This window comes from Pocillopora damicornis, chromosome 13 (assembly GCF_964200805.1).
Source record: "Pocillopora damicornis chromosome 13, jaPocDami1.2, whole genome shotgun sequence".
NCBI lineage: Eukaryota > Metazoa > Cnidaria > Anthozoa > Scleractinia > Pocilloporidae > Pocillopora > Pocillopora damicornis.
In genome coordinates, this window is record NC_142682.1 from 12,838,796 (window position 1) to 12,853,255 (window position 14,460).

The window sequence follows — 14,460 nt, forward strand, 5'->3', positions numbered from 1 at the left end:
TGGAAACTGAATGGATTGGTATGGTCTAAAAATCTATTGCTTCACCTCTTCTGCTTGCAGTGAAGAGAGACAATTTTGTGGTGCTGAATCTCTTGCCTTAAACTAAAAAGTTGCAAAATAATCACTCTCACCTTTTAAGTTCATGACCTTTGTTCTTGTGTGTTTGCCATCACATGCATTTAATGAAGTTGTGATCATTTTGGAGGTACAAGTCCAAAAAACTGCTACTTTGGTACTAAGATGAACAGCTAAAATTTCTGAGCCTGTTTGCCAATGAAGTCCAGATACAAAGGTTCAAGTACTTTGGGGTTGTATTAATTTTGCCTTTTTGTTTAGTTTTTCTTGATTTTGCAATTTTTTAAAATATTCCTGTTGTCAAACCATTAGATAAATATTGGACATAGAATAGCTCATTTTTTTCAGATACTTTGGGAGTCATACATTAGGTTTTCAAGTCTTGAATGGGAGACAAATTACACACATTGAGCTAAACTTCCACTTCCATTTCTGGTGTTTTAGCTTATAGTTTTAGAAAAACAATATATATATATATATATATATATATATATATATATATATATATATATATATGTAAATGTGGGGGTAGAGTCTACCTTGGCATAAAGTGCTCAATGCTGTATATATATGTAAATGTGGGGGTAGAGTCTACCTTGGCATAAAGTGCTCAATGCTGTGGTAGCAGAGCTAAGTATACATAAGTTAAAGAATTAAAGAGGACACATCAATTCTCTGTGACTCTGAATCCTAAGCGCTTGTCAGACAGAACTTTTCTGTCTGACAAGCGCTTAGGCACAAAACTCAGTCACAGAGAATTGATGCATCCTCTTTAATTCTTTAACTTAAGTGTGTATATATATATATTCTTTTTTTTCTGGCTACAGGCACTTTTTGCACTTTGGCTTGATTTTAATGTGGTTGTAAAACTTGTTTTTATTGCATAGAGTAGCTGATGTTGATTCAGCAATCAGAGATTATGTCCAGCACAAATTTTAATTGTTGGAGATCTTCAATACATCAATCACCTAAATATAGTAACAGGGAAGTGTAATTTGTCACTTCTCACAAGAAAAGATTCTTGATGCTCTCATTGGGTTACTTGGCTCATTTATATTTTCTTACAATCGGTCAAAGGCAATTTTGACTTTTTTTAGAGCAAGCATTGCTTGAAATTGGGCACAGGCAGACTCTTGTCACTGTTTCCTCTATTTTCAATGACTTGGAAAATGCCTGTGGTAGTACTTGCTGATAGTTTATATTTTGATAATATCTAAAGTAGCAATATGAGTGCATGTATTCTCACATCCACTGGAAGAATACTCTTTGCTGCTCTAAGGCTCTTTGTTTTTCATATGCACAAATCAAACAAGATCTATATTCTTGTGCAGGAACTGGACCATTTGTTGCCTCTGTCTTATTTTGACAATTTTCTGTACTTTAAATCAGTCTTAATTATAAGCTGCTTTACATTACCACATTTGCTAAGTCATTGAAAAGGGAAGCTTTACTCACAAGTGTCTCTTGGGTGTAATTTCTTGCAATGCTTGCACTGTTAAGAAGTATACTGATTTAGGGAAGAGATCTATTTTAGAAAATGTTTGAATTAATGTTAAATATGTATGTATGTTATATTCTTTCACATGATGTTTCAAAGTTTGTCTGTTTTATACCACAATTAAGATTCTTAATAACTGTAAAATCAGGTAGCATAAAAGGTTTTTACATAACCAATATCTAGAACCTAATAAATGAGTGTTTGAAAGATAAAGTATGTGGTGTATTTTCATTATTTGAATGTAAGGGGGAAAATCAGCATGGAGAGGAAAGAGCCCTCTACTTCTGAAGTGGCCCACATTGGAGCTGAATTGGCTCTTTTTGAAGGGGCCATTTGTGAGAGGGCTGAAATTTCTGGGGCTGTTTTGGCCCCTATAAATTTCAAAGTGGCCCCTGTATTTTTCAAATTCACCCTTCACATGGTCTAATTTGGCCCCTACAACGGGGTCAATTCAGCCCCAAAATTGGTGCCAAAAACAGCCCCATTTCAATGGGGCTGAATTGACCCTAAGCAAGTGCCAAACTGGACTCACTCGTTTTGGCCCCATTTTTGGGGCCAAATCAACTCTTTTAATTTTACAGTGTAAATGAGCTCGAGGTGGACCAAAGTGGCAAGGAATTCTGCAGTTGCTCCGAAAACTCTTAAAGTCAGTTGCAAATGGAACTGGCGAGTATCAAAAAGAAAATAGAAACTTAGAACTACTGTCGATTTTAATTTCACTTCAAATACTTTTCTTTTTGTTATGTAGAAACAAAAGGAAGAAAAAGCCCTGAGCTCTGCAGTGGACAAAGCATTTATCCTTCGACATAATCCCTTCTTGTCTTCTTAGTCTCCTGTTTCGGCGAAGCGTATGCATTATGCAAGAAGAATTTACACCGAAATCTGCTGGTAGAGAAATATTCGGTTGGCAAATTTGCTAGTGGAGAGGAAAACTAACGATTAACACACAGCATCAAGATTTGACCAGGCCGGAAAGCAAGAGTCGATGTTACTTTCTTTAATGAATGAAAATAAGGGGAAACACAGGAAGGAGGAGGTAAACGCTTCACGAACTTCAAACGATGACGAACTAGAAAGATTTCGGCAAAATATTTTGAAAATTCACCAGATATGTACAATAACTTACAAGTGTAAAAACTCCACATCGAAACACGCACACAGATGCACCACAAGAAGTGCACGGGGCGATTTGGGAAAGACAATAGCTGGCGGTTAATATTTATTTTCGGTTGTCCTTTTTTTTTCGGCTTGACATCCCAAACTATTACTGATATAAAACGTTTACAACAATAATAGCCAAAAGATGAATAGTGGTACTCACGGCTGACCTCTACGAAATAAGTCTTGCAACTCACCTCAAATGGCAATAATTCTGTTTCAAAACACACCCCTTCGATTGGAAAATTAATTGCGATACTAGAATCAAGCTTAAGAATATTTATGGCTTCGAGCGTGAAAAGAAAGAAACTGCAGAATTAATTAAGACACACCCTCAGTCCGTTCCAGTCTCTCGCGTCAAGTTCAAATATTGGAAAAAAGATCGCCAAGCTTTCCTTGGTGGCAACCTATTGCTGGCCTGCACTTCTCAATATTGCTTAATCCTTCACCCGAAAATTACTACTTTTAAACTGATAGATGGAATCTCGAAGACAAAGGTGATAGTCACTACAGCGCCATTGGTTGAAAATTTTCTTGATATCTTCTGTTTGAGTATATTATTCTTTTCCGTAAATTTGGAATTTCTTCCAAGATATCTCTTTTAGTACAACTCTAATCGAATTGCATAATTAGATTATTAATCTTCTGAAATCAATGTTTCGAAAATGTATGGTAGAGTTGTATAAATTTTTTCTCTAGCATCTAATCCTCGATCATATTCTATTTATTTGGAAATCATAGTTGCTGAAACTCTTCGTGATAAAAAAAATTATCACCTAAAAACTGTTACATAACCAAATTAAGAACAGAAAAGAGTGTGTGTAAGGAGAGAGCAAAGGTTCGTGGCTCCTCCCTTGAATTAGCAAGATACGTACTCTTAGGAGCGAATATAATAGCTATGAATTCAGTGTGAAAGATGATTAGCAATAGATATTCGCCAGTAAATTGTACTGTAATTCTCAGTCTTTAGAAATATATGACCTGAAGTGGGTTACAAGCGTAGAGAAATAACCTAGAATGGATCTAAAAATATCAAGGAGGTTTATTTTTATAAATTCTCTGTCACGCAATAAATGGTAAACGTTTTGTCATAGAAAAAATTCTATGATCAGGACTTGAGTTTAAAAGCTTGTATAAAAATAGAACTATTCATCAAGGCAGGCAAAATAAAAAGAAATTAAAAAATGTTGTGTAATTGTTATCCGTGTAAATATTGCGATAAATATATTCACTTTCAAAGAAAAATTCAACATTATTCTCTGAAAGGAACGTAAACATAGCATGGATCCCACGCTGAGACCAGGATAAGTGTAATTACGCATAGTTGAAAATTATAAACAGCTACATAACAAACCTCGAGAACTGTTGTAACTAGAGGCCAAAACCAGATGTCAACAGCAACAAAAACGAAACAAAAAAAAGATGCGATAATGTCTTTGACGCCAATGCCAAATGCAATATACACCGCACAACAAACTTATGGGCTTAAAAGCGCCGTATTTCTTCTGCAAAATTGTTTATTGTTCAATTTTGTCTATTAACCTCAGACACCAATGCTATTGGGAATTCTCTCGGGTAAGAGGAAGATGTACGGCAATTCCAATGATTCATTGCGGGCTTTGATCGAATCGGAGATCTTTTGAAGAGCGACTTGGAAACGAGTCATGGCGGCATCTTCCTCGTCACCAGTCAAGAGGCTGTGTGTAATGTCACCGATATAATGCTATGAGAGGAATAAAACGGAGGTTGTGTTAAAGAACTGTGAGCAAATTCACCACACCTATGGATGGTATAAAATCTGACATTGGAGAGTTGCGTTGTAAAATATGATATCTTTAACTGAATAACATGATTATATTTAGGGGCTCTTTTTTGTCAGGCTGTCCCTATTGAGGAAGAAGTTCAATTTAAATTGAAAAGGAGATGTACTAGTAAGTTGCCGGGAATATTTCTCAAGAGAAAGGAACGGGGAAGCCTAAAACTAAGTTCCTTAAAATTGGGGCAATCTGGTGAAGGTCGGGGTGAATTCCTTTTACGTTAGGGGAAGAATCCGCAAAGAGGGTTGAGCGCGAAATCACTAGTTACTCGTGGATTCAAAGCCTAGCTTGACAGAAGCTTACCTCATCCTCTGCAAATTGTGTAAAGACGTAACCCAACGCTACTTGTTGAGCAGCCTGGGACTTGCTCGGCAGTGTGTCCATAATGGACTTGAGAGTTGTCTCGTTTTTCTTCGTAGGAGGCGGTTGGCGCATCACCGAGGGAGCATTGGGAACAAAACCTGCCACATCTAACAGACCAAAGTTTACTGCAGCATGCTGACATGAGCACGTGAACACCAAGCATGTTAGCACATGAATGAGTTGATTACGTGTTTCAAGGCCGTTTGGACATCCGTGGTCGTCGCTGACCTCCCCCGCTAAAAAGCCGTTGTCATGAGCATCTTTAATCCAAGCTTGGAGCTCGTTATCGTTGGTGACGTCATCATCTGACTTGTAATAAAGGATGATGACCTCTTTTATGAAAGATGTAATGGCTGACCAAAGACAGAGGGCATCATCTCTAAGAAACAGAAAATTGGTAATTTTATCCAGGCAACTAGGGTTTTGGAAATAAGAAAAACAGTGATGGTGATGATTACACTTTTCAGCTCGTCACACATACTAATTTTCCTTTATAACGAAATTGGGGAAACAAAAGGTCTGTGAAAGGTAGTATATATTCACGCCATTGACCAAAAATTAAGAAGCAGCTTGTAATGATCTAATTCAAAGATGATTCTGAGGTACATTTCTTAGCAATCACCTGAAATAAAACTTGGGTAATTTCTCCGGATCATCAACACCTCTGTCTTTTAAGGCGTCGGGAAGTGAAAGCATACCAAACTTAAAAGTCTTGAAACCTTTCTTAAGGATCTCTTGGGCTCTTTTGTTCTCAGCTACAAAGCCAGTTCTAAGGAAGTTATTGATCGCCATCACACTGCGAAGGTGTGGAAAAAGGAGCTGAAAGACAGGGTGAATCGAGGGCAGCTGTCGCCATACCGCCACAGCAAATGGTTCCATTACAAGATGGGTTTCGAGTAGATGGGTATTTACCTGCAGAAAGTTGAAGAAAGGTGTCCTTCTCTATCAATAAGAGTTAATAGATTACAACTCAGAAAGGAGCGCAAAATCAGCGTGTCAACATGTTCAGTTGTTTTTATGATCTAAGTCTGAAGGAAATTTATTTTATCGCAAAGAGGTCTTAATAATTTACGTATACTAAAGAAGCAATTCCAGAACTGCTTAACTGAAGGGGAACAAACCTAGTCAAGGATAGAGATGAAAATAAAATGTACCGCAAATATCAACCTTGAAACACGAGGCATTTTCTTGTTACAAGCCACCCTTTCACGGGCTGTTTTTGATCTCTTGGTAAGATGTGGTTCTAATCTATGAGAAATATGCCTAATGGACAACGAGTTCCATTTCTAATGATCGCCTGTTGAGCAGTCTCTCTTTTATCAGCCTATGGTCCGGCTACAAGTTGACGACTCATGACGTTTAAATTAAAGGGGTCCACTAATAAAATAGCATGATCTAGAGAAATACCTGCTGTACTAGAGAGTCAGCACTACGCAGCCACATCTTTGCCAGCAGCCAATCATACTGAGAATCACTTGGAGTCCATATTGGATTGGTGTCGCTTGGTTGCTGGAAAAACTGAATGGCAATGGGAACCAGGTCGCCTGAAGCGTTGACATAAAACAGACCCAGAGGTTGTGTAGAGTAAGTGCCCTCTCTATCTGGAATTCCCTCAAGCATCTTGTAATCTACAATGTACACGTGACCTGCCTATTGAAAAACAGTTGAATTGACATTATGATGTGCAAGAAATAGTTGTAAAAAGAACTTTGCAAAATTTATTTCATAATAATTAATATTTCTGCACTAGACCCCTGTTTCTCATTTGCAAGACAGGAATCCTTCGGCATTGCCAATATCAAATCTAGTATACGAGCCATCTCGTCTTTCAGAGAGTGGATATTTTGTTTATCTTCCACTTCAACATCGTTTTGTCTAGGGCGTTTTATTTTTTATAATAGTATCCTATGAAGCAGGTTGTTTTGATGCGCACTTTGCACGATGCGTTTTATAGTAAAACATACCTGCATTTCCTCTTGCAGAGTCGTTCCTCGATTCATACAGCTTTTCACCATTTCTTCAGTGACAGGGAAATTTTTTGGCAACTTCTCACAGCGCTGGATGATGTTCGGATTTACGCCGTTCAAGAACATTGACCCGAACACCTCGTCGGTCATCCATCGGTCATCTTCGACTATCTTCAGCCGACCACGATTAAGGCTCTGAAGGATCTTTTCAAAATCATCGAAATTGTCCCAGCTGTCGAAAAGTGTCATCAAATAACCGAGACCGAGTTTTAAAATCGCTTTTTTAATGTCTTCCTTTATGGTGCTCCTAGCTTCATCAGAGAACTGCGAATCCCTTGGAATATCTGCATGTGTCGCTGCTTGAAGATAACCAGGAAGTTCCTGGTACACCTCCTGATTTCCCCATTTGTAATACTCCTGGCGATTTTTTACTTCAAAAATTCGTTGGTTTTTAACGGCATCTGGCTGCTCTTGGAATGGAAGAGTAGCTGTAAATAGAGTATGGAAAACATGCTGAAATTTATCTATTTGCCATACTATAATCTAAGTATTCGATTGACGCTATTCGTATTTATAAAAAAAAAGTAAGATAAAGGGGAAGATACTTCCACAAAAAGTGTGTTACTACTTTTTTTCTACAAGTAAGATATTGATTTTGCACCATATTGAAATAAACTTGATTTGGGCCTAAGACTTTTTGTCCGACCAAAAATATTATTCATTTGCTGTGTTGGCTAAACTTCTACAGGTCCCGTATGGGTCATCCATGTCGCACAGGAATAGGGTTAAAGGTGTGACAACGGAATGTGCTTTGGTTATTTTGCTTAGGAATTTTCATTTAGGTGAAAAACGTTGTCATGTTAGAGAACCTGTATAGAGGGAAAGGAAGTGTTACTCGATTCGACCGTCTTCGAGGGAAAGCGAAGTATAGATCTATATCTGCCTGCTTGGAAAAACAGATGGGGTAACAAATAGAGACAACCTGGAGAAGCACTCGAGTCGTGATAAGGGATAGTAAAAAGTTGATGTTTTCGCCGCCTACCCTGGATGAAGAGCAGAAGTAAAGATGGTGAGTGAGGTTGACATAGAACTGAATACGACAAATTGTGGAGAGCTCTGAAGAGCTACAAATCGAATTCACTCATAGTTGTAACGAAAGCCATGCAAAACCTTTAGTAAGATTTCTCCCGCAGATGGAAAGATATTATAAATATAGGAACATACCTCTCCCTTCAAATACCACCAAATCAGATAGCACCCAGCGATAACATGGAAACTCAAATGGCTCATCCTGAGAGGAACTTATCACCGCGATCTTGTTCACGAACCAATCAGGATTCTTGTACCACCAACCACCTTGGTCATTATGAAGATGCACCATAAGAATTTCGCCAACATCCATTGCCTCAACGGAATATTCATCAACGTCTCCTCTCTCAAAGTCATTTCCCCATTTATCCAGTTTAATCATATCTGTCTTTCCTTTGGTGCCTGAATAACGATAAAATATCAGTATAATGATATCTTGACTCCATATATGGCTTACCGATCAGACCAAAAATCATTTAATGTGATTCTTCAGTATTGCGCATCCTGTACTACGCATAAAAATTACGTAATCAGGCGAATAAGCGCGCATTCCGAAAACACGGCATTGTTTTCAATAAATGGACCAGGTAGAGAGGTACGATGGTCTTTAGCTCGTGAACGAGCACAGTGATCTATATTTTTTATTGCATAATCTTGGTGTGCAAATTATCCCCTTCAAATTGGACAAATTAAAAAAAAATACATCGAAGGGAAAAAAAATAGCTAAATGCATACACAAATCCCGCTACTCGATGATGCAAATTATGACCTTGAAAGCAACGATTCGAGGAAGGTTTTGAGTCGATGTCGTATAAAATTGCGTGATTTTTTCACAAATTTAAGGAAAGTTAAAAAAAAATTGATGGATAACTTCTTTTTCTGAGGAATCACCTTAAGAGTTTAGGTACGTCACCTGTTAATGTAATAGAAATGGAAGCGTCCGTTCCTGCTCCAGACTGGTCTCCAGTTTCCACGCGGATAAGATAGGATGTCAGGTGCTCTGGGACAAGCTTGTTTGATCTGTTTTTACGTAGCTTCTGAGACCAAACGTACACGTCATTACGAATTTGGACAACGACATTGGGATCGTCAACAGATACGGCTGGTAAAACACCAATTGAAGCAGGAAGATTTTTATGAATATATTTCAGGCGTTCCGTTGCCGTCGGGGACAATAGTGACGTCATTTTGATGTCAGCCACATCAAGCCATGGATGTGTTTTCTCGTCCCATTCCCTCCCAACTTGAAGGATCGTTGGAGGATCATTTTCCTTCGGTTCATGGAGTTGCAGCTGTAGTTTATAGTCGAGTGGTCCCTTGGAAACTCTCTCTTTGTACTCACGCTTGAGGTAGTCCATTGGTAAAGTCTCATCGGGTGACCTTTCATTTATCCTGTAAGGAAATAAAATATCCAGTGGAAATTTTTGTACTAGCTTTTGTTTATTCCGGAGTTGGAAAATTTGCATCCCGTATTTGCAGGAAATATACTGTATGAAATCTTTTTGCCCGAAGTAAAATTCAACTTTACGAAGGTTCGATTTCTCAAACTCGTGGTATTTACATTTACCACTATATCAGTTAGACTTGACGTTCCCAACTCACCATGGCTGCCACTGGACTTCCTCAGACAACAAGCCTGTTTCTGGTCGCCCATCAGTGGGCAGCAGCCGGAATCTGACGTAACGCTTCACTTCATCGAACGCTTTGAAGTCGAAAATCACTTCTGAGTAATATCGCTGGTCGTAAAAGGATTCAGGCTTTTGGCGTAGACCTCCAATGTTGGCTTTGAGACTGTAAACGTAAGAAAGGAAAACTTAAGAATTCCATCGTCGACTTTGTTGATGAATAAAAAAAATTCCAAAGTGGAGTCTTCAAGTCACAATTCTACAATGGGGGTACATACTTTTCTTCAAGTTCTTAAAAAACAGGAATCCATACACGTAAAAAAACACCTTGCAAAAACCCTTCGGAAAAGGGGTGAATTGAAAATTTCAGAATTCTTCCACTTACTGATCAGGCCCGAGAAGCAAATAAGTTTTCAAATCCTTTTTGATATTGGCTCTTACTGCATCAAATATGGCCTGAGAACTCCATAATGGTGTTGTCGGTCCAGTCCCCATAATTAGATCGCACGGACTATCCATTTCATCACTTCCGGCAAACCTTAACGCCCCGCCGCAAAAGTCAATCAGTACGTCATCCACGGACTTGATAGTAGAGTGACGGAGGCAGACTGGGTACGTAGTTCCAGGAGTAAAAAACTCACACGCTGGAAATTGTGGATTAGAGACAATTGTCGCAATCCCCTCAGATCCAACTCCAACTGGGTGAGTTGCTCGTTGTCCCTTAACTAAAACGATCGCGCCAAAGACTAACTTGAGTTTGGTAGTATCATATGCAATTCTGCTTTGAGCGAAAAGTCCAGGTGGAGGAAGAGGCTAGGTGAAACGAAGGAAAACCCGTAAGACTAAGTTTTCGGTTGTGCGAGGTACCAGTGTTGTAGGACTGTTTTCAATAAGGGAAATAAATATAACAGGAGCATAGCAGAATATATGGGTTGGTGTAGAAGTGTTTTTAGCATTAGACATTTTTCAGTGAATACGAAATTAAGGGTTTATGGGATGGACTGATATCTCTTCCAAAAAGAATAACACAATTTCACCTTTTCGAATTCCTCAACTTTCTCTCTGAATAATTCTTCCCCCATAAGTCCTTTGTAGACTTCATAACCAAGGTTACGCCCTGAAATGAAGGAAGCAAATTCAGACAAATTAATTAACGCTACTAATAAAAGTGGACGATTTTCCGGTAAATTAGAATCTAGAATTGAAGATATATAATAGAGAAAACCAAACAAGGCAAACTTACAAGGTGTGTTGGCTTTGATAACGACCCTGAAAAAAGAAGATAGAATCGATAAACTTGAGGTGGTTAAAAGTGGGTGTAGGATAGGTGATAAAAGCCGAAGTGGTTAGGAAGGTAGATGTTTAGGAGTGTGGGGTTAAGTTAACGACACCGCACAAAATTACGAAGAAAAGGTCATTTGATAACTTTAAAAAGAATACATTAATTCGTGGATAACATCAAGATGGTAAAGAAGGAGGGGAGAGATCCCTTCAGAAGCAAGGAAGTCACCTTGGCAACTGAACCACAGCCACGTCCAGTCACCTGTCAACACAGCACCGTCAAACCGGTCTGGTAACCAATACTTTCCCATAAGTGGCGAGGGGAGGGGGGGAGGGAGCACATGGTAAGGCTCCTAAAAACATCCCCTGGGCTCCTCACATCCTCTTGAGTAAACTGCTGGATTGACTTAAATTTAACCATGCCTATATTTTAGCCTAAATTGATTTTAATATTAAATGTTTAAAATCACTACTAATGTATGCAACTAAAGTACGTACATACCCATCGTCCTGTTTGTCATTTTTGCCAGACTTTTCTGACTTGTCCGGCTGTATCGTCTCGTTAGAGATGACGACAGCCTCTTGTGAGCTGACGCAACTTCCCATTGTGCTATACGCGAGGTTACAGTTTCTATTCCTAAAACAGGACAAGAAAATAGTTATAACTGTCTTGTTTATAAAATCCTTAGTGGGTTGGGGAAAGCGCAAATGCTTTCAATTAAACGTATTCACAGTAAAGAAGCAAAGAAAATGAATTAGTTAGGGTGGTTATCTTACTTGTTAAAAAACTCTCAGCATCCACCCGGAAAAATTTGGTTCAAAAATGCGAGTACACGATTCACTTAAAACACCTGGGATTTCTTACCACCAGGTCTTTTTAGAGACGTTATTTGAAAAACACATTTGCGATTATCTCCCGAATTTAGATGCGAGTGATGTCAAAATTAATTTACATGAATTGAATTGTTCACGCACTGTACGTGGTCCTTAAGTTTTGATCCATTGGAGGAAACACGCATAGCTGACGTCACAATTTTTGTTTTTAGTCACATAAAACAAATAAATTTCATCAAGCCGTCTGCCACTTTTTTTGTTCCTACCTCATTTTGACGTCATCGGTTATCTACTACTATACAAACGACAACATTTCATGCCTTTTTTGTTTTAATATTATTTAGGTCACGTAACTGTGGAACTAAAACCAACCCTAGTATCAGTCAATTCGAGTTTGTGTTCATTCCTTTTTAGCTTAATTCAAGCGTTGACAACTCTCGAGGGAAAACTCACTACGTTATCCATTGGATGACATGTTCATTTGGAAAATTCCTTTGACAAGATGTGGGTCGGTTTTCTAAAAGGCTAATTTATCATTGTTTTTATTTTCTTATCACAGGTTGCTGCTTCCCACGTCCCACAACAAAGCAGTTTGCTATGGTGACGGAAAAGTCACCAAGTACAATGTGCTCTTTCAACCATAACAGCATGACAACATTACTGAACAACAAGTTTAACAAATAAAAGCCTCTGAAACCCTAATCTTAACAAATCCTCTAAGATAAAAGCAGACATGGTGGATTAGATAGGTCGATTTCGTACGTTTGCGTGACTGTACGGGTGACTAGATAAAATGTCTTTGAACGCCTTTGTAAACAAATGAACGAAGTCGACTTATGTAAATTGCCTCAAGTGTTATCTAGCTCTGTCAATGAGGGTTCATCATGTTCATTTACCTAACCTACTGGCAGCTAATGTCACGTTCATTTGAAACCTTCCGTTTGCATTTCAATGCCCACTTTTGCAATGTTTGCTTTACGTTGTGAATGTTTCACGGTCATCGAATACAGTGAGAAAACAAAATAACCCCACTGAACTAGTTTATTCACGTATGACTTAATCTAACGGCAAAAGGCCTTTATCCTTTGGTTTGTTTGAAGTTTGACTTAATAAAATCAATGATCAAGGCTAAGGACTCCATATTAGACGCAATTCTTGAGAGTTCACTGTTTCACCGATTCTTCAACAGGCGTTAACAGCTGGTCTGGAGGCAAAGCGTTCAGTAGTAGTTTGATTTTAATGATATTAGTCTCCCAAATTGATTTTGAAAAGTATTAACGTATGCACAGGTCTCTATCGAATCCTAATATGCCAATTTTATCCAGGATGCATCGATAACGTAACAATGCAGTTTTCGTTTTTCAGGTAATAAAGAAAATAGCATAGAACATTTGTATCATGAGCTCATGTCAAATATGCAAATCTAAAACCTGACACTGTTTGGCTCAAATTACTTCCAATGTCTTAGGTTAAAGAAACAGGCAAACTTACATCTCTGGTACTTACTTTGATTAACCTTAACGACAGCTCCAGATGATAAAGGCGGCAGACTACCACTATACTGACTCGTTTTTATTGACCAACCAACTAAATAAATATATATTACGTCATGCAATGTTTCACAGCGAATAAACATAACGGTTAGCCTTGTACCCAAGCCTCCATTCATTCACCAGCGGTCTTACACAACAAGGTGAAACTCGTAAATGACTGTAAATATATTAAAATCATATATGTGAACTGCGGTTGAAGAAACGAATATGGAAGCAATCCTCACAGTTAAGAACACTACATAAAGAGTAGTGAGAACAAGGCCTAAAAAAAACTCAGGCTTATACAAGATTTTAACCCATGACCTCTGTGATACTGGTGCAGCGCTCTATAGGAGGCGCTAATAAGCCAACTGGGAAGTTGGCCATTATATATATTAATTCCAAATAAACCCTTGAAGTGGTGAATACATGACTGTGAATCTATGAAAATCATATCTATAAACTGCGGTTGAAGAAACGAATAAGGAAACGATCCTCGCAGTTATGAACACTACTTTAAGTAATAGTGAAAATAAGGCCTAAAATATGTTCTTTTCTTTGATACCTCGCAAGAGAAAATTAACTAATTTTTGGACACGTCAGCGATAAAGTCGCAAGAAGTGGCAGAAGACAGTCAAAACAAAGAAAACATAAGGGACCGGTCATTATTTATCGCCTGGGGGGGGTCGGAGTATTTTTGTTGTCACATCGGAGCATTTACCTGATCCCCCCGTAGAGTATCTAGTTTTTTAGAGATCCCCCCTTATCGGTAGTGGAAAGTTTCATGATCCCCCCCCCCTTTCTCCCAGCCACCGCCAAATAACTTTTTGAATATGCAAGTGATATTTTAATAGTGGTACTTACGTCTCATGGACCTTGAACCACGACGGTAAATATTTGCTCGTCAGATACGAACTGAATTGTCGAGGAAGTGCCAATCTCAGGCTGTTCATCCAAATCCACGAAAACATAGTCATCGTCGCTCTCTGCCTCTCCACTTTCGGATTCTTCATCCTCGGATTCCACGTCATCTTCATCACTCGACAGTTCTTCTGTTATCACAGTCTCTTTATTCTGTCGGTAATAGTGACATCGAATGGCCTTCACTTTGTCAAGTTTCCGACCCACAGTCATCAAACCATGCTTGTTGAGATACAGGTCTAGTTCTCTTACCCGCAACTTTTCAACTTTGCCACCCTCGATGAGGTTATCCCATTGAAA

General features: G+C 38.6%; 1 protein-coding gene across 2 annotated transcripts; it reads right to left on the reverse strand.

The window, feature by feature from the left end:
• Positions 1–2,779: 2,779 nt before the first annotated feature.
• On the reverse strand, positions 2,780–13,406 carry LOC113675101 (allene oxide synthase-lipoxygenase protein). 2 transcript variants are annotated; one of them, XM_027191639.2, is made up of 13 exons: positions 13,214–13,406; positions 11,376–11,510; positions 10,836–10,861; positions 10,630–10,709; positions 9,978–10,405; positions 9,570–9,758; positions 8,881–9,359; positions 8,103–8,369; positions 6,876–7,366; positions 6,319–6,561; positions 5,534–5,823; positions 4,852–5,290; positions 2,780–4,454 (listed from the first exon to the last, which is right to left on the reverse strand). In XM_027191639.2, exons 2-13 carry the CDS (start codon positions 11,477–11,479, stop codon positions 4,275–4,277), a joined length of 3,216 nt encoding a protein of 1,071 aa, XP_027047440.2. In that variant the 5' UTR covers positions 11,480–11,510; positions 13,214–13,406; the 3' UTR covers positions 2,780–4,274. The 2 variants fall into 2 exon arrangements, with proteins under 2 accessions (XP_027047440.2, XP_089048344.1); XM_089192218.1 differs by lacking the exon at positions 13,214–13,406 and adding an exon at positions 11,651–11,855.
• Positions 13,407–14,460: the final 1,054 nt, after the last annotated feature.